The sequence below is a fragment of the Pseudochaenichthys georgianus genome, chromosome 16 (assembly GCF_902827115.2).
Source record: "Pseudochaenichthys georgianus chromosome 16, fPseGeo1.2, whole genome shotgun sequence".
Lineage (NCBI taxonomy): Eukaryota > Metazoa > Chordata > Actinopteri > Perciformes > Channichthyidae > Pseudochaenichthys > Pseudochaenichthys georgianus.
The window spans coordinates 40,296,026-40,316,230 of record NC_047518.2 but is presented as its reverse complement, the minus strand read 5'-3'; the positions used below and the strand labels follow the sequence as shown (position 1 = coordinate 40,316,230).

General features: G+C 42.7%; 1 protein-coding gene across 2 annotated transcripts; it reads right to left on the bottom strand.

The window, feature by feature from the left end:
* Window positions 1–72: 72 nt before the first annotated feature.
* g6fl (g6f-like) lies at window positions 73–17,703 on the bottom strand. 2 transcript variants are annotated; one of them, XM_034103357.2, is made up of 11 exons: window positions 17,525–17,703; window positions 15,299–15,634; window positions 14,073–14,339; window positions 13,728–13,760; window positions 11,810–12,145; window positions 6,745–7,011; window positions 1,646–1,768; window positions 1,416–1,489; window positions 1,114–1,140; window positions 700–746; window positions 73–410 (listed from the first exon to the last, which is right to left on the bottom strand). In XM_034103357.2, exons 1-11 carry the CDS (start codon window positions 17,595–17,597, stop codon window positions 404–406), a joined length of 1,590 nt encoding a protein of 529 aa, XP_033959248.1. In that variant the 5' UTR covers window positions 17,598–17,703; the 3' UTR covers window positions 73–403. The 2 variants fall into 2 exon arrangements, with proteins under 2 accessions (XP_033959248.1, XP_033959250.1); XM_034103359.2 differs by lacking the exon at window positions 6,745–7,011.
* Window positions 17,704–20,205: the final 2,502 nt, after the last annotated feature.

Genomic DNA, 20,205 nt, shown 5'->3' with positions numbered 1-20,205 from the left:
CTGCAGTGACCACAAGTCTCAGAGGCGAAAGCGCTTCGAAATTATTTTTTAAAGAATGAATTGGAGACAAGCAACATTGCAGACATTTTTATTCATCTATTCTTAGTAAATCATTCCCACACATTTGGGAACCATTTCATAGCCTTATGTGAAAATCTTCCCCCTTCTACTCTATGTACACACAAAGCAAATCAGTAAAAAAGTTATTCTGAAGAGAAATAGCTTAGAATAATAAAGAAAAAAACACACATTTCCCTAAAGCTTTAAAGTTTGTCTTCCAATTCCAACTCTGACATTCAGTAGTTACTTTTGTTTATAAAGGCCTTCTGCTGCAGCTGGGAACTGAGCGGATGTGACAGCTGGATGAGGATGAGATGTGGGTAGGTGATCAGCTCTGACACTGTTAGTATCTGAAAAACAGAGCACAAAGACAAACTCACGCAAAATATCTCCCATCCCCCAGTCTCTTTATTCTTCCTTAAACACAAACAGCCCACGCAACAACAACAACACAGGGGCGAAGGAGCGCTGCCTGTCAGCACATGGCGTGATATTATGCCACAGTGTCAGAGTGATGTTCAGACCAGTGTGATTGGTGAGTGTGAGAGGAATGTGAGTGACAGTGCACACACACATGAACACATTATACAGTTCAACATACAAAAGCACAAACAGGTGATGCAAGGCTTTTTTGCTTACCGCTCCAGTTCCTTGTAGACATCATCCTCTCCTCTTGGCTTCAAATCCTGGCATAATGCAGAAAAGGGGGGACAGGGAGAGTGGGACAGTGAAGCGGAGGAGGATAAAGAGAGAGACTCAGTGTAGTGAGGCCAGATTTATGTCCCCGTGTACTCCGTGTAATGAGATTGATTTGTTAATACCACTAATGTGAAGGTGACAGTTGATAGGCAATGGGTTTATCTGAGAGAGGGCTGACAGATTGGAGAAGAGACTGAGAGTGTGAGGGAAGACATACCTGCTGACAGCTTAGGGAGGGGAGAGAGTGAGTCTGTGTGCATTGGTGGATGTGTGTGTAATAACTTCTCACAAACACACATATGCAACACGCCTCAGTATGTGTGTGTGTGCGCAAGGGAAAACACAATAACTCACCATGTAGACTGAGCTCTGGGGAGGAGCCTGTTGGGAAGGTAAGAGAGAAAAGAAAACCGGTTTAATGAACAACAAGTGACAGAGAGGGGGGATAATGAAAATCAGAGGGGTAACAGAGGAGGAAAAGTACAACATTAAAGAATACAATGCAGATGGTAAAGGGGAGGGTGAGAGTAACACAAATGGAAGAGAAATAGTGATTAATACCAGCAGGGGGGAGTAAGGCAGGGGAAGGTGAGCTCAAAATGAGGCTGACATCCAACAGAGGATATTTAGTTGCTAAAAATGTCTGAATCCATCACCTGTCTGATATCCTCAGGATTCTCATAGATGTTCTCTGTTTGGCGCGAGATGACAGACAAAGACTGCTCAATACCTGAGTACAGCAGATAGATAGTTGCCATTACAGTCTCTGTCTCTCACACACACACACACACACACACACACACACACACACACACACACACACACACACACACACACGCACACACACACGCAGCTGTCAAAAAAAAGAAATCGCCGGAAGACTTACCGCGATCAGAAATGTGTTTCTGTCTCCATAGCAACACACCGACAGCCGCAGCAACCAGGGGCACCAGGAGTAATAAAGCAGAAAGAGAAGGTGGCAGGGAGGGGGTGGGCACACTGACACTCACTAAAGAAAGAGAGAAAAGTGTGAGGATGAAAAAAGCCATGAATGTTTCCAAGAACAGTGATAATGTAAAACTTGTAGAGCTATGAGGTGGGTGCGTGTGTGTGCGTGTGTGTGTGCGTGTGCGTGTGCGTGTGTGTGTGTGTGTGTGTGTGTGTGTGTGTGTGTGTGTGTGTGTGTGTGGTAATGCTGAATGACTTGAAGAGAAGATATTGATGTTTGTTTTCCAGTGTAGGGGACAACAGGGGGAAGCTTATGTTCACATGGACACTGCAAGCTATGGATTTGGAATCTAAGATGTCCTAAACATGTTACATTTATTTGCATCATACTGCTGCCAGTGACAGACAATGGTTGCGGTGGCAGGAGGCGAGGATATCCAGGCTCTGTCAGACACCGTGAATAAGTCTGTACGACAGCGGAGTAGACATTGATCTGCAGACCCTTAGTCTGGACAGTAAACTGTCAATTTGAGATGTGGACGAGAAGAATAAAAGCGCCAGCATCAAATAGAGCAGATGCTGTCGGATCATTACACAAAATCTAAGCAAATGCCACTTCCATAAAGAGCAGTTTGATTTGGAGCGTTTGGCAAATCCTATTTCCTATTCTCAGCACTTAATATCATGTAAGTAGCTATCCATGGAACATGGTGAAAACCGTCTGAAACTCCATGACATTTATGAGAGGGACTGCTCCAAAGTAGGATATTTGGGATATCCATCGTAGCCAGGGTTCACGATCAGTTTTGGGGTGATTTGTACAGAGGAACAAGTATCACATCACCGACGGGTGAAACATAGTGTTCAGGTAACACTTAAAGACTTTGTTATGGAACGCAAAGCAGAGTCGGGGGCTAGTACACCCTCCTGAGGGTCCGATTGTGGATGTCATGCGAGCAAAACATGGTGAAAACAATCAGTCTAAATTAACAATCGGGACGGAAATGTTCGGATTTCCAAAGAGAGGTTCTGTGAATAAATTAAAAATCAAGAACCGAAATAATTGAACTATTCATATCTTAGACTGCACTGTAACTTTTATCTTTTAATGCTTATTTTATTAGCTTTTCTTTTTAATGACTGTTTTTAAATGCCATTTTCTTAATGTCTTTCATTTTTTGTTTTTCTTTTAATGTTTCTTTTATTATCTTTTACTGTTTTTAAATGCTTTTATCTGAATGTCTTTCATTTTTGTAAAGCACCTTGAATTGCCTGGTGCTGAAAGGTGCTATATAAATAGCATTGCCTTGCCTTGCCTTGCCTTGCCTTGCCTTGCCTTGCCTTGCCTTGCCTTGCCTTGCCTTGCCTTGCCTTGCCTTGCCTTGCCTTGCCTTGCCTTGCCTTGCCTTGCCTTGCCTTGCCTTGCCTTGCCTTGCCTTGCCTATGGGGGTAGGTTTTCGTCTCTCTTGACACCTGATGCTAGCAGCAAACTGCCTCCAGGCACACTGACAAACAATGTAAATAGCAGCTAACCCCTGCTTAACCCTATCCATGCAGCATTGGTAAACAGATGGAGAGAAGCCAGGCGTGCGCATGATTATGATAAACATTACATAAGCAGATCATTTGCTCACTGAAGCACCAGTCAAATCGTGTTAGAAGAGCTCATTGGAAGTTGTCAGGTATTGTTTGCATGAGGATGACATCACTGTTGCAACGCAGCCACGGGGCAACAGGAGACGCACGAGGTGTTCATTCCCACTGAGACCGCTGTCAGTTACCTGAACATGTGTTCTGTCGCTGCCCGCTCACTGCTCATGGAGCACAAAGCAATCCGATCCACATCTTTGTCTGCTTCTAAGGAACTACAGACCACTAATGAATCACCATCTCTTCCAAACCGAGGTATTTCATTGACAGAAAGCTGGCAGAAGAAACTCAGACATCTTATCAAATGTTGACAAGGTGGCCCAGCTTAATCCTGGTGTCACAGCTTTTATCCATCTTAGACATGATCAATCGTTATATGCTGTGTAGCGGTTGCTAATGGTACACTGTGGAGAGTGCTGACCCCGAGGCTGACCCGCACTGTTCTCCATGCCAACTGTAACGCATGAATTATGGTAATTGAGTGCAGCGAAGCGAGGCATAAATGCTCCCAGTTTCCCTCTAACACAACTCTTCTTTCTCGCTCCCCACCTCATCATCCACTATCTCACCTTTTCCCTTCCTTTATTGGCACTTCCTCCCTGTGTCGTCTATTTCATCTCAAATGAGGGAGGGGGGGAATTACTTCAGAGTGATTGTAGAGGAGGGTGGCTGATAGAAGGCAGACCAAAGAACTGCTTGAATGCTTTGCAAATGATGGACCAACTCGGGATAGAAAATGATTGCAGAGCATCCTGACATTTGAAGTATTTGATGTGCTGCAGAGCACAATGATTGCTTCATTTCTGCATTCTCTGAACTGTGCCACCAGTAAAAGGAATTCTATTATGCCCTACTTTTCTTCTTCATCTACAACCGGCACTAGCTTACAGCACATGCCAATCCCAACATTACATTCATACATCACTTCTTTATTAGTTATTTCCAGTTGGACAAAAAAAAGTATTTCAGTTCATTTTGGTTTCAACCCTGTGCAAAATCACATCGTCCTCCTCGTTACCCGGAACAACTATTTATAGACCTGTAATTGTCTTCCTTTTGTCAAACCTTTTTTTATAAACCAATAACTTTTATCTGGCACAAATGCAGAATCTGTACACACACACACACACACACACACACACACACACACACACACACACACACACACACACACACACACACACACACACACACACACACACACACACACACACACACACACACACACACACACACACACACACACACACACACACACACACACACACACACACACACACAACAATTTGACACGTTCCGCTCTTATGTGCCCATCCCCCCACATGGATTACACCTGGTACACACACACACACACACACACACACACACACACACACACACACACACACACACACACACACACACACACACACACACACACACACACACACACACACACACACACACACACACACACACACACACACACACACACACACAACAATTTGACACGTTCCGCTCTTATGTGCCCATCCCCCCACATGGATCACACCTGGCGCACGCAATACATGTTCAGTGTCTATTCTTTGTATATTCACTGCAGTTGTTCACGTATACCAGCAGTCTGATACAATACGTACAGTTTGAAAGGGTGTTAAATGAAATGTGGTGATGATTAATGGAGTTTGTGTAGCAGTTAAAACAGGAACGGTGGGGGGGGGGGGGGGGGGCGAAGACAATATGAGGGTTGATGTAATGGAAGATATTGCCAAAGTGTCAAATCAAGTTTCTCCGGTGTCCAAAGGCGCAAACGCACTACAACGGCCCAACACACTTGCATTAGTAGAAACATGCTGCACTTTCAACAACAATGCAAATATAAAAACACAAATATGCCGAAACTGCCACTGTTGTTTGTAAATTGCAAGTGTTTGTCAGAATACTTCAAATGACCATTGGCTTCGTTAGCTATCTGCAATCTGCTCTAGAAGGAATCATGCGATCACATTTTTAAAATTGTTATAATTCTGTTTAGTTGTATTTTTGTTGTGTGCTTTTGTGTGCTATTTCCTGTCTCCCCCCTCGCTTCTCTGTGTCCCTCTGCAGGGCTGGCGTGTGACAGGGAGTTGGCCGGCTCCTCCCAGCAGCAGACGATGGCACACCTGTTTCCACTCACCTCTTCACCTGTAGAGATAAAGGCCCGGTCCTCATGCCACTTCCCTGCCAGATCATTCCTCTGTGTGTCGACCCTCCGCTGTGTCTCACTGCTCTCCTCGCTGTTTGGATTTATTGTTTGGATATTCGCCAGCCAACTTCCTGACTCCACTGCCGTATTTCTGCTTGAATAAAGCTTTTTGTTTATTGGCCATCTCTCTCCAGTCTTTTGCTTTGGGGTCCACAATTCTTTAGGCCGTAACAAAAATAAGCCAATCAAAATGACATGTTAGGTGCGTTTCCAGTGACAACATTATAATCCCTGTTCGTCACGAGCTCTCCGGTCCCAGCTGTGTGCATCGCTGTTTCTCCGAGTGGACGTTTTGTGGGCTGTTGTAACACGTCTGTTGGCCACCTTATGTTTAACTGATAAATGTAGTTCACCCAACACTTGCATTGTGTGAACTCAGTCTCTAAATTCTTTCATTTAAATCAGACAAATGCAACACTATTTATTACTTTTGTGAGCCAGACTGTTCAATCAGGCGAACCCTTGCTCGTTCTTTTGCTCTCCCTATCTTTATCACCATCTCTCTCTTTCTTCCATTCCCATTACTCGTATAGCCGTGCCATCAGCGTGCATCACGATGAGCTCCGGGCCTCTCTCAACCCAAGTGATGTATCGGGGTACGGGCAGTGAACTCTCCTCTGCTCTCAACTGTCACATCCCACTGTGCTTCCCCACAGCCACCAATACAATAAGCCTGAATAATTTAGCTTGTGTGGCGAGAGATGTCCTGAGGTCCTGTCTTCTTATATTCACATATCAGATTGGTGAGTGTGATGAGAAGTTTTATATTTTATAGAAGGCTGAGTATTAAAATGTGTGGTTTTGAAAAATGGCAACGTCAATGGACTGAGTTATTCCCCCTGGATATATCTGCAAATCATAACTCTGCAGAAGTCTTGACCTTTGACCTTTTTAACTATATTAAGGAAGCATAACATATGGCATCTGTCAGGAGCCTTTTTTTTCTCCGCAAACCGTGAGCTTTCTGGCAAATAAATTGACCTGAGGTAAGCATGGATGCTCCGTGGAACGCTTCACGGAGCACATGTCGGAGAATCTTCCACACTCATGGTTCATTATCTCCACTGAGTTGACGGGAGGTCTGCCAGGACTCCTGAGCTACTCAAATAATAAAGTGTTGATTAAGAAAATCAGAAAACAGACCAGTCTTTACGATACCATACCATCTTTCGCGTCTTCATTAGGCAGGTTGACAGCTTGAGTTGCACTGACGGTCTGCCCCTTTTCCAGCTGTATGGTGCAGGTGTAGTTCCCAGCGGTGTCAGAAGTGATGGGTAAGGGCAGATAGGTGGAGATGCTGCCAGGTTGTTTGCTCGACATGTTCAGCCAGTGACTCTTCTTCTGGTGTTTCCAACCTGCACTTATAACCTGGGATCTCTCCGAGTACAAGCACCCCAACTCCAGCTTTGAGGAGGAGAGGCTGGTTGTAACTGTGCAGATCGGAGAGAGGAGAGGAGGGGAGGGGGAAACAGGGCAACGGTTTCTTTTACAGAGGGTTGACACAAATCAAAGAAAGGATGTGTGAAGAAGACAGACAGGCGGGACACGACAAGAGCGAGGCAGAATGAGAAAGTGAGTTAAAGGTAGTGTGTGAATATAGAAAAGGCCAAGGACAAATCGAGAGTAATGGCGTAAAGGGAAAGTGATATTAAAAACAAAGAACAATTCAGAGAGGGGTCAAAATAATATATATTGTGATATAAAGTGATTTGCTGCTAATGCATTGGTTGACTGTGACGGATGCTTAGTGTCTCATCAAACTGAAATGAGGATCCATCTGGGTGTAATCAAAATCCACAGACCCCCCCACACACATGCATAAAAACACAGACATTTCAACCTTGATTAGTGTGATCAGCGTGGGCCACATGCAGCCTTGGTGGGAGGGCAGCAGGTATAATCATACATAATGATACTTATAATCAGGTGGGGTAAAAATATATGCGTCACGTGATTGGTGTGTGGGTGGATGTGCGTGTGTGTGTGTGTGTGTGTGTGTGTGTGCGTGTGTGTGTGTGTGAGGCAGGGTGACTGACAGTGACTGATCGGCTGGTCATGTCTGGGCGGCTGTGATGGATGCCAGTGGGACTGTGATTAGTAAAGTCTTCCAAGGCCGCCATGACAGGGCATTGTGTGTGTGTGTGTGTGTGTGTGTGTGTGTGTGTGTGTGTGTGTGTGTGTGTGTGTGTGTGTGTGTGTGTGTGTGTGTGTGTGTGTGTGTGTGTGTGTGTGTGAGTGTATGAGTGTGTGTGTGTTGGTGCAGATGTATTCTGTGTGTTTCTGCAAAGGTTGAAACCTCCCCAAGGCCCTCTCTAAAAAATCCACAGGTGTTCTGCTCATATTTTTCCTATTTAAATGTATGAATAGAGCAAATGTTCATTTTCACGAGCAGCATTGCTAATGTAGGCCATTCGTTTAGTGATGTGTCATTTTACCAATGGCTCTGGGACATGTTAGCGCTTATTCAACATCGCACGATCTGTGAAAAAAAGGCATTGAGGGTTGGGAGTAATGGAGTATCTGGCTTAAAGACACAAGAGTAATGCTTCTAGAAACCTGGGTTATTTGGCTGCAGGGAAGTGTTAGATTCACTGTAGCATATTTAGCCTTCTCTTATCAGGATAAAGGAGTTATTTGACATTTACTCTCATTTCTGCATGTGCACAAACTTTGGATCTGGAGCCAGACGGTGCTTAGCTTAGCTTAGCTTAGCATGGAGAATGAGAGCTAAGGGAAACAGGCCTGGTGCGGCTGAATGTGAAAATGCCTAAAGCTCACTTATTATGTCTCATTTTTTTAATCCACACACGAACAGAAATGCAAAAACAGCAAGTCGTGGTTCAAAGAGGAGTTATGTGCTGTAACAGGAGGGTACGGTTGCCATAGTCTTGTTGTTACAGTGAGGTTGCTAGGCAACCAGCGGAGAGGCATCACCCGCCATTTCTCCACCTTTCAGAAATCGAGAATTTCTGATTAACCCGCTGTGTTAAGGTCAGAGGGGTGCCACGGCTTGAGCGTCACACTCTTTCTTCTGCTTTGTTTCCATTTTTGCAACAATTATTCTTTTCTTTTTTTTATGTTAACAACAGAGTCCACCTCTACGATTGCTTTCCGGAACAGACTGCCTTAAAAGCTATATAGCCTACTATCCTTATGATTAAACAGTAATATGTGTCTGCCTCTCTAACAGCCAGTTTGTGTGTGGTGATTGTCAAATAGCACTCACATCTTATGCTAAGCTAAGCGCATTGCCTCCTGGTTAAAGAGGCCTTGTTAGTATGCTCTTAGGTTTCATACAGCACACAGGAAATGAGAACCACAAAAAGCACAATAGGGTAAAAGCTCTATTTTTAAAGCAAAGACATACAAATGGTATTGGTCTGCTTCTCGAAATCTCTGCAAAGACAATTGACATATTCCACCAAATGTAGTATTATTTTATATACTACAGATGAGTAACAAATCATAAGGATGACTGAATGATTTGATGAGTAATAATGCGTTAAGGCTGCTGAATGTATCAAACCAACTCATTATTTCATGATCCTAACAACATTTTTTAAATGATGTTCAATCCCCCTCGGAGCATAACAGCTCTTTCGGTGGCTCCTAATAGCACGGCATGCTGTTAAAACATTTTATGTTGTGTTTCCCTTTTATTTGTCATCCACCTGTTTAACCTTTCATAACAGCTGCTGTGCATAACAGCATCCACAAATAACCATGCTCCACTCTCAAAACAAATGCCTTGGCTCAACAAAGAAAATCAACGCAACAGTTTGCATCGATGTTTATTGAGTTAAGACAACTTCTAATGAAATTGTCTTAAAGCAACAAAGTTATTTGGGTTAGGGGAGAAGAATTTTCCTCTACAATCAGAGGTGTTTTTAATTCCCACTTACTTAATAATTGGAAGTTGATTACTCAAAAGATTAAGTTGTTCCGACTAGTTCTACCGTATGATTTAAAAAGATTTTAAGTTGTATGTACTTAATTACCATCATTGTGAACACACGTTTTTAAGTTGACAACCATTTATAAATGAAGTTGCTCCAAATATATTGTTTTCAATAGTTTTTTTCTTAGCTTTTACATGTTTTTACCTTTAAAGTTGTGCAGTTGTTTATTTCAACACATGATGTTTCAATCAGGAGAGAATTCATTTAGTTTGAACATGTATTGACACATGCCATATGATAAGGTGCATGAACACCTGAAATCACAGCTGACTGCAGGAGAGAGGAGAACCATTTTATAGTGTGGCTGCAGCTCGCTGATTGGCTGCTGGAGAATGAGGTGAAATGTGATAGATTAAAGAGAACGCCTGTGATGAGCTGATTATAAGCAGCTGCGGAGTGAATGTATACACACCCAGTCTTCCTGAAAGAACTTGCGCTGAGCTTCATTTAAATCTTGGAAAAAAAGATAAATTACACAAATTTAAATTGCCCCACAAATAATAAATAAACACATTAGCCATATTACCATGGGACACGGGGACACAGCAAATACATGCTGCCATCACACCGAAGTCAGAGGCCTTTGCAGATTTAAAACCAGTGCCAAATATGTCAAATCTGTAAAGTTGTTGTAGAACTACAGAAACAAACTCTCAATGGCCACCAGTCTGCAGATCACACACATCCATTTGACAAAAGATGTAACGAAGATGTTTCCACTGCCGACAGTCGTTATTTCAAACAGTATGAACACATTTAACGCAGAATTCTCCCTCATTCATTTGTTTCCCTCCACCACCATGGTTGCCATCGTATGGTCAGACCCTGGGATGGACCAGTCACTGATGAAGGCGATATTCATGTCCTTTTGAAGCACATTAAATAATAGGTTAGCACATCAGAGATAATGAATTAGGTAATTGCATACTTTTTAATCTGTCACTCTTAGCGAATTCAGAGCCATTATTACCAGCTGCTAAAGCAACGCTGCTATTGTTTTCACCTATTGAGTCTGCATGTGTGTGTCGTCATGGCAATGTGGTCCTGAAGACACACAGAGGTGCTTTTGAGTACTTTGCCTAGTGTTTCAATGCATGTGAACAGATTTAGTCAATCACAACCGTGCAAGTTTTAGTGCACCTTCTCATCTGTTTTGCAGGTTCCATACACTATGTGAACTGTGAAGAGCAGCAGAAGCCACTTTTCAAATGTTACACAATCCTTTTCCCATGCCATTGCTGTCAACACCTATCCATGCTGAACGTTGCTAAGATATTTTTGATTGGTGTGTGGCCAAAAGTGCAATATGCTTCAAAATGTAACTGACAGAGAGCAGTGCTTTTGTCCTGTGTTTTTAACACAGGACAAAAGCACTGCTCTCTCAGTGCCCGTGGATTATATTTTATTTCAAGATTTTGAATTACTCGCTAAACTCCTTGAAAAGGTCCTCTTCCTTTTCTCCGAGGTGCACGACAAGGCAGCGGATGGCTATAGTTCTCTGAGTACTTCAATTGTATTGTGCTATTTTTGAAAAAGGAAAAAAAGAGAAATGACCTAAATGAATATATTCTGAATGGGTGACTGCCAACAACTTACAATGACAACTCTAAATAAGGATCCTACCTCAAGAAGCATCCTTGATCTGCTTCACGAGATTCATTTTGAATAAAAAACGATATCACAATAGTACCCAAAGTATTTTTACTCTCACAGCAGCCTCTACTACTTTGTATCCTCTCACAGAACTATTCACAGTTCAAAGGCTGCTAATGTTGGTCATGCAGTGCAACTACAAGGCTATACTGTGTTTGAAAGACAAAAGATGACACTCACCTGAAAATGTCCTTAGTATATTTCTATTTGTCTTAACTGTGGGAACTTGTCCCGGCATGTTAAGTGGGAGTGGACTTGAAATCCTTAACTACAACTTGAATTTAGTTTCAAGTCAATTAACGCAGAAATCAGAGTTCAAATTACACACAATATTAAAATTGATGTAATAACCAACATTATTACGTCAACACAACTTATAAATTAATGTTTGCAACTTAAAATGTTTATCTAAATCAATTAACTCACATTTCTATCTTGCAACCATGCATTTAATTAAGTGGAGGTGAAAGGTCGCCTGAATTAGTTTGTAGAGTGCATACATACAAATACCCAAAGCTATTATAAAAGTCACACCACCAAAGTCCATGCCAACCCTTTTGTTGTACTCCTCCCTCCTCCTTGCCTTTCTCCACCCTCTCCTGGCCCTGATCCATACCTTTGAGCACGCTGAGCGTTGTCCTTTTGCTGAAGGCGTCTTCATTGTAGAACACTTCACAGATGTAGAGGCCACCATCTTTGTAACCAGGGGTGAGAATGAAGGAGAAGCTCCCGACCTCTGCGTCGTAGGGCGAGCCGGCCAGCTCCAGCATTGGGCTTTTGTTATTAACGGTGGAACCCCTCCATCGGTCGTACTTGTACACCAGCTGCATTTCATTGTTTTTCTTGGCGTCTGCACGTAGCCAGTAGAGCCAGACATAATCCCCCTTCACATCAGGGCAGGTCAGGGGGACGGGTGTGTTGGCCTGAGTGGCGGTGGAGATCTCTGTATTTTCTGGCAAGAAGGAAGGAGAAGGAAAACTAAATATTTGTTATTCATCTATTTCCTTATTCCCTTGTTGACTGTTTCAGACTGATATTAAAGAGGACACATTATGCTCTTTCTCAGGTTGATAATTGTATTTTCCGGGACATGTCTCTATAGCCGCGTTCACACTGCGGTACTTTTCCCACAAAGGTTCATGCGAATTTAGTTCATGCGAACTCTTTAGTTCGCATGAACTAAGTACAGATCGCGTTCACACCAGAAAAAGTCCCTGGGGGTGGATTAGGCAAATGAAGCCGCTGACGTCACTTCTTCTTCTTCTTCTTCTTCTTCTTCTTCTGCTTTGGGTTTACTGGCAGGCCGCAACCCACTTCACGGCGTATACTGCCGCCCAAAGTCCCCGGCCGGAAGTCCCCAGAGTTGGGGAGCAGCCTTCCGAGTAAATCGCCAGAACGCCGACACCTCCTCATCTCCACCGCTCCCATGTTTTATTTTGTCTTGCCATAAGTTAGTCTCTCTGCGTTTCTGCGCTGGGCTAATGCTAATGCTAATGCTGCTAATGCGAGGATAATAAAATGGCGGCTTCACAACACTTTTTGGGAGTTTTACGGGGCGTGGTTTGCAATTCGCCCAGTCAATCAGGAATATAGCTCTTTTCTCACAAAAGAGCCACTCGAAAGTCCCTGCTCTCTAGCAGGGACTTTCGATTGGGTAAAAAGGTTCGCATGAACTACTTTTAGTACCGGCTCTTTTTGGTGTGAACGCGATCATGAACTAAATTCGCATGAACCTTTGTGGGAAAAGTACCGCAGTGTGAACGCGGCTATGCTTTAATGTTCAAAAAGCTCTTTTCTCATACTGCCAATCTGCTCTCATTGGTTAGCTGGCAGGCTCTGTTGTGATTGGTCAACTGCTTGGAGATGTCCCACCCCTTAGCCTATCATGTAAATGGTGTCGGAGGTAGCCAATAGAAGCACGAGTGTTACAGAGGGATGTCAATATGCTACTGTTACTGAAGTAAACAAAGGAGTCCAATGCGTTTCAGAAAAGGGGGGGGAGTGGGAGAGAAACTCCCTCTGGAGGAAACTTTGAGAGTTTAGCCTTTGCAGAGCATTTACATGCACAAAAGCACTATCACACTGCAGGCAAGAGAAAACCCTAAAAAGCACAATAGAGACTCGTTAAATTATCAGAGCAAACCAGAGCAAATACAAACTAACAACAGCTTCAATTATCCACAGTGCAACGCAGTCACAAAAGACACGTTTTAAGTAAGAGGTGAATGTTGTTGCAACTATTGAAATGACTGACTCGGGATTAGATAGAAGAAGGAGTAGAGACAGATCTAAAGACACAACAGAGCATATAGACAGGGAATTCAGAATACAACGAGGCTGATTAAGACTGAGGTGAAGACAGAGAGAGTAAGCAGAATAGTAAGAGAGTAAGGGAATGGAGATTTTCCCACAACAATAGGGATTATGTTCATAAATGCTGAGAGTTACTTCTTCCGTTGCATTCTGCGCCGCCTGATTAGCAAGCTGCTGACACAGGGCTTTCAGACTGCTTGTGTTACAACAAAGTCACTCACCATGTGTTATACGCAATGAGGACACTTTGTCATCTGTGGAGAGAAGGAGAACAGGGCGGGGAAGGCAAAAAAGCAAATAATGAATAATACATGGATGTAGCAACTATAATATTGACAGGACTGGTTGAATTTCATTGAAGATCTACAGTGGGCTTTTGGATCTCGAAACGGTTCCATATGAGTAAATACTTTGAAGAACTGTAGCAACACGATGCCTGAATAAATAATGCTGCTGCTCGGCTTTCTAGCACTGATGCCCACTCATACCATCAACAAAAGCAACAGAATATGTATTCAGTTCGTCATTGTTTATCCTTTTATCTCTCTCTCATGAATACGCCTCACCATCTACAGTCACGTTCACACTGAAGGCGAGGAGAGAGTTGCTGCTGTTGCCCCATGGGTAAACCGTGCAGACGTAGGCCCCGGTGTCACCGTTCTCCACCTCTGGAAGTTTGGCCAATACGCTTGATTTGGGCTTTCTCTCGCTCTTCATAATGATGCCGCTGGGTGCTGTCCAGGTGATCTGGGTGACGGCATAGTCAGGGAAAACCCGTGCACTCAGCCTCAGGGGGCTTCGGCGAGGTACGGGTGGAGGGGGCACAACCGTGACTGGGGATGAGGGAGGAAAAAGACATTGAGGGGTGGGAGAGGTGTATACATGTTGCAATACAAACGTTTTAAAGGTCACCTATTATGCAAAATCCACTTCTTCATGTCTCTTCTACATCAACATGTGTCCCCTCTGTGGAAAGAGATTCTGAAAGTTTCAGGGAAAAAGATTCTCTCTCTTTTTGTCCTGATCCATTTATAGAAAATAAAAGATTGATCAGATTTTGGCCACTTTATGATGTCATAACGATTTGTTGTCTTGTGTAACTATTAGCCAATCACCAGCCACGGTAACCCCCCCCCACCTTATCACCTGAATCTCCTCCTAGAGCACCATTGAGTTCTTTGTAACCAAATGTCTCTCAGAGGGGCGTGGGGAGGGGCTCCTTATTTTCATCTGAAGTCACAGACAGAGAATCAGCACTTTGGAAACAGGGCTGAAACAGAGGGGATTATGGGTAATGCTGCAATAATCTGCTTGGTGTTTCAGCCAATCAGAGACATGTCCTGTATATATCTGAGACCTGTAATATATTGATGAAAACAGTATAATAGGTGACCTTTAATATATTCAAAGCTTAGCAGGTACATTTTGCATCATTATATGTTTCTGAAGAAAAGCTAAACTTTTATTGTGCACCTTTCTAATCTCTTTGTGAGTGTATAATTTATAAATACTTGTGCAGATGAATATGTTATCAATAACCTTTGCAGTAAGTGTATGATTAGAGTAAATAGTACAGTGTATCTCAGTGTAACTGTACTGCTTATGACGGACAGTTTGCATCCCTATTTGACTATTATCAAGCCTGTTTATTTACAGACTGTCTACTCCATCTATTACTTGATCGCCTGTAATGTTCCTGTTGTTCTGTAAAGCCCTGTGTGACTGTGTTGTGAAAAGCGCTTCACAAATCAAGTGTATATCATTGATAGAGGGCACAGTTGGTGTTCTTTACCTCTAAGGATGCCTAAGAGGATGATCTTTTCCTTCAGTTTCCTCTCTTTTTGCTTTAACATGCATGAGTAGAGACCCCTGTCCTCGAATCTGGGAAGAAGGAACAGGGAGAAAACCCCGGAGTCTTGAAAGTTAGGGTCAGTCAGACGCGTGGATTTCTCTGTGGTGCTGCCAGAAAACTCTTTTTTTTCATTGGCTGAGAGAACCAGTTTCCATTCTTTCTCCAGACCAACCGGCTGCACCTTCCAGTTAATGGCCACCGCACCTCTCACCGTTGTGTCAGTACAGATTAAGACGGTAGGAATGCCCTCTCTAGCCACCACAACATCTTCCCAGTCTGAGGGGGAGAGGACAAGAATGTAAGCACCGAAACAGGGGAGTTATTCACCAAACATCGCTATTTTGATCCTTTCTTTCGAGTGAATGTTGACGTGTTTTCCAATCTGTCTTACTCCCATGCTCATAACAAGAGATACTCATTCCTGTAATTGGTCCTCAAGTCCAAACTGGCTGCAAAGAGACCTCGTTTTAAAGCTATTTGAATATCAGTGATGAAGAACATGAGTCTTGCTGGTGGAAGAAGTATTTAGTTCCCTTTACTTAAGTAGATTTATCGATGCCACACTGTGAACATACTTGATTTTAAGTAAAAGCCCTGCATTCAAACCATAATCAGGCAAAAGTAGGTATCATCGGCAAAATGTACTCAAAGAACACATTAAAAGTATTGATTGGGCTTTAAAATGTACCCCGTCATTGTTTAACTATTATGTGATGTTTTTGTATTCTTTTTTTCTCCTGCATTAATGTGTATGTTGCATTTTACGGCTGCAGATGTTTTAAGTTTGTGCAAATGTTAACACCTTTATGTAATGTTTGTAGTTAGTGGTAGTTACATTTACAGCAATGCATCATATTCCATAAGATCATCATTTGTAGCAATGTCAATATGTTGTATTTATTTAATTGTGTCCTGTTTTGAAGATAGACTTGATCCTTTTTCATCACAAAAGAAAATATATCATAAGGAGTTTGATAGAGATTGATGGTGATGCATAGAGAGAGTAAATGCACCTGCCCATTTCCTGGAAAAGTTAGATGCTGCGTATCACAGTGCTCTGAGATGTGTTACTAACTGTAAAGCACTAACTCATCACTGCACCCTGTATGCCGAGGCAGGTCTGCCTTCACTAACTGTACGGAGGCTCAGTCACTGGTACATGTTCATTTATAAAGCCATGTTGGGTAAACTACCTTTTTATATCTGCTCTCTGATCTCTCGACGAATTGAAAGTACGTATTGCCTGAGATCTCATGATGTTGTTTTATTAATGTGCCAAGTGCTAGGACTGTCTTAGGGAAGAAAGCTTTTAGATGTGCAGCTGCACTAACTTGGAACAGCCTGCAAACATGTTTAAAATGAGCACTTTGGTTCCCCTGCATCATTTTAAAAGTCGGCTGGGTGACTTGCTGTTTGATACTCATGGTAGCTGTCACTGTAAATAGAGTTTGTAAACGGTGCCCTGCACATTATGTTGTATGTCATCCTTATTGTTGTTCTGTTGTTTTATGTTACATGTGTAATGTCCTGCAGGTCACCCTTCAAAAAGAGATCTTTTGATCTCAAGGGGCTTCACCTGGTTAAATAAAGGCTACAAAACAAAACAAAAGGCTTTCAAAGGAGCTATAATTTAATTTTGGTTTAGTATTGATAAGTACACTTGAGTCAAAGATTGCTGCAACTCCACCTCCTCGGCCTGTGCCTCGACACATGCTAAGTAAATGTACTGAGCTGAACCTTAATGGATGTTTTCCACACATTTCCTCCAACTGTTTCTCTGGACAGATGAGCAGCGGCAAATGGATGATAACAAAAATAGAGAACTTTGTACAAAAGGAAAGGACATCGGAACAAAAACACTTGGTTATTCTAATGCAGACCACAAAAAACAGCAAGGACTATGACTTTCAATAACACCACTTCAGTAAAGGGATCTTTTTGCAGCCAGTATGGACACAAGGAACAACTACAGCGACCAATGACTTATACATCGAACATGGACATGTGAAAGGGTTGGATTAAATACTTAATTAAATCAGGTAAACTTGATGCATCATTGACTTTGACTTCAGCTTGAATACATTGGATACTTGGAAAGCAACATTAGCTGGAAAATGTAGATCGGTTTAGCTACATATTTATAAAAACACCTAAAGAGTTTCTTACCTGGAGCGCCAGAGAAAGAGGAATACACCGCAAAGAAAGACACAAAGATAACGGTGAGAAAAGCACACTCCATCACACCTTGAAAGTAAAGAAATAAAAAAGTCCCTCTGCACCAGCTGTCTATCTAACGCTGTAACCTTTCTATGTCTGCTCCAGAAGTATCGCTCACTTTCCTGCAATATTACTGCTGCCTCTGACTGACATGGTAACAAGTTAGCTGCAAATATTCAGCCCAACAGGATGTGGCTGGCATAATCAACAGGCACCAAGCATCCTCATTGCTATCATGTGTGTGTGTTTGATGCTGATTAATTACAAATACTGGTAATACCCTGACCTTAAAATAGCCTTACACCACAATGTAGGCCTACAAAGCACTCAAATGTGGGGTAATTAGTTATAAACCGTCTGACATTAACATTCAAAAAGACAAAAGGAACGAGCATGTACTGGTGTGTATCACAATGAGTGCGTGAAACGGAGAAAAACGATAAGAATAGCAGAAAGCGAGGGATTGAGGGAGATGAAAAAGGCACACATAAAGAGTTTGGGTTAGTGTGGGTGCACGGCAACCCCTGGGCTACATGTCTTTACACCCCATACATGTCTTTAATTAAGCTAAAGGTATTATCAGCTCCTCTGAGCACTATTACAGATTTTTCCATAATTACCATTGGGTGAATGGGGGCGGCGAGGAGAGATAGCGATGGAGAAGGGAGAGTGAGAGAATGCAGATATGTATTGTGGGTGTCTAATGACAGGGAAGGAAGAAGAACATGTGGGAGAGCAGGAAGGGGGGAGAAATGTGTGAGAGGTGCTCAGACAGAAAGAGAAACCCGGGGAGAAGTGTGAGAGCAGAGAGTGTGACTTCAAAGAAGCCTGTGGCTGCTGACACAGAACACGGAGCTGATCCGGTGGCCCCTCCTCCACGGGTAAATAATCACCGTAAGCCTTGGCTCTGTCTAATGAATCCACTGCCAATGAGCTAATATCTGTTAACTATGTGCTTCATTATCACTGCCACAGAGCCCCTGAGAGCACGAGGATGGAGGGCAGGATGAAAGGCTGCAAGGAGTGAAGGACGAGTGGACAAAAGGAAATCGAGTGACACGCAAAGAGGGGAAGAGGGAGGGAGATAAAGGGAGAAGGAATAAGTGAAGTGTAAACGAAGGGAAGGTGTAAAACGACGAGGGAGAAGGAGGTTATGCACTGCATAAGAGAAGTGGGTGGTAGCAGTGGAGTCTAAAGTGTGAAGGTCGATTTGGTATGGGTATGAAAAATGGATGAGTATTGGAAGGAAAAGGAATGAAATCCCCCATTTGGAGGCCGTTTTCTTTAAAGCTCCTTATTCATGAATGCATAACATCTTGTGGTGGCAGTGGTTGTACGGGTGCTCCCTGCCTGCTCTGACTGTTGCTGGTGCTCAAACGCTCGGCGACAGGGCCAAAAAAGACGGATGCAAATTTAAATATGGCTATGCAAAAATACTGTTGGCATTTAAACCCCACAGCTGCTTTCTCCAGATGCTTTCACAGTCTCTGGATTTATAGCGGGAGAGGAGTGGGGAAGGAAAATGAAACTCATCCTGTCTCTGTGAAGATATACACGTCCAAAAAAAGATATTCATTTGTTTTTTCTGGTGTGCAGAACATTGCCTGACCTCTGATCGTAATCAGCGTCTCCATAAATACAATCTGGAAATAAGAGGGTGACACTGGAGGGGAATCTGGAAATTGAAGAGAACAGAAGGAACCGAGCAGTTTAAACTGTGGGATTTATGGAGATGTAATTACATTGGCTGCAAAACACTTGGGCGCAGGGATTAGACCTAAACCAGATAATGCCTTTGCTATGCTAGTGTGCACCCTCCCTCAGAGGGAAAGAATTGGAAGTTATTTTGTGGAAGAAGAAAAGTACAATCTCATCAACAAGAGGGTCTGCAAACAGATACACGAGAAGCTGTTTCCTCTTGATTTGATTTTTGCTGAATGCCACGATTGTTTTTTTATGCGTTCATTCATGGATGTTTATTGGTTTTGGCATCTGTTGGTCTGGGGTTTATTTATATGAGCTAATCTCAATGGTGTGTGTGTGTGTGTGTGTGTGTGTGTGTGTGTGTGTGTGTGTGTGTGTGTGTGTGTGTGTGTGTGTGTGTGTGTGTGTGTGTGTGTGTGTGTGTGTGTGTGTGTGTGTGTGTGTGTGTGTGTGTGTGTGTGTGTGTGTGTGTGTGTGTGTGTGTGTGTGTGCAGAAACCAACTGCAGAGGGCGCAAGAATCATCGGTTTCAACCACTTTGAAATAGTACAGAAACAATTACTTACATTGTTTTAAAGTTGAATGCCATTTTCCCTGTGGATGATATTCAAATACATCACTGTAGAATGTTCTATGCATTTAGAGAGGTGGCTTCATAGGGATCTATTGTTATTGTGCTTTTTCATCAACAACATTGCAGCTTTGCTATCCGTTTGTACAAAATAAGATACAACATTTTGCGTATATTGTCAATTGTTTCACCCTTCCCACCCCGGAAAAACAAAGCATAAATAAAAGTCACAAAACAATACCATAAAAAATAAACAATAATGTAAAGAGTAGAAATAGCACACAAAAAGACAAAACATAAAAAAGCATAAATAAAAGTACAAAGAATAATAAACTATATAAGATACATCAGCAAGG

What these genes read in the sequence shown, in the direction of transcription:
- g6fl (XM_034103357.2), bottom strand. Translation starts at nt 17,597, where the DNA reads ATGGAGTGTGCTTTTCTCACCGTTATCTTTGTGTCTTTCTTTGCGGTG. An exon ending in TGTGAACGTGACTGTAGATG is followed by an intron (nt 13,761 to 14,072) that starts GTGAGGCGTATT and finishes TTCTCTCCACAG; the next exon opens with ATGACAAAGTGTCCTCATTG. An exon ending in GAAACACATTTCTGATCGCG is followed by an intron (nt 1,490 to 1,645) that starts GTAAGTCTTCCG and finishes TGCTGTACTCAG; the next exon opens with GTATTGAGCAGTCTTTGTCT.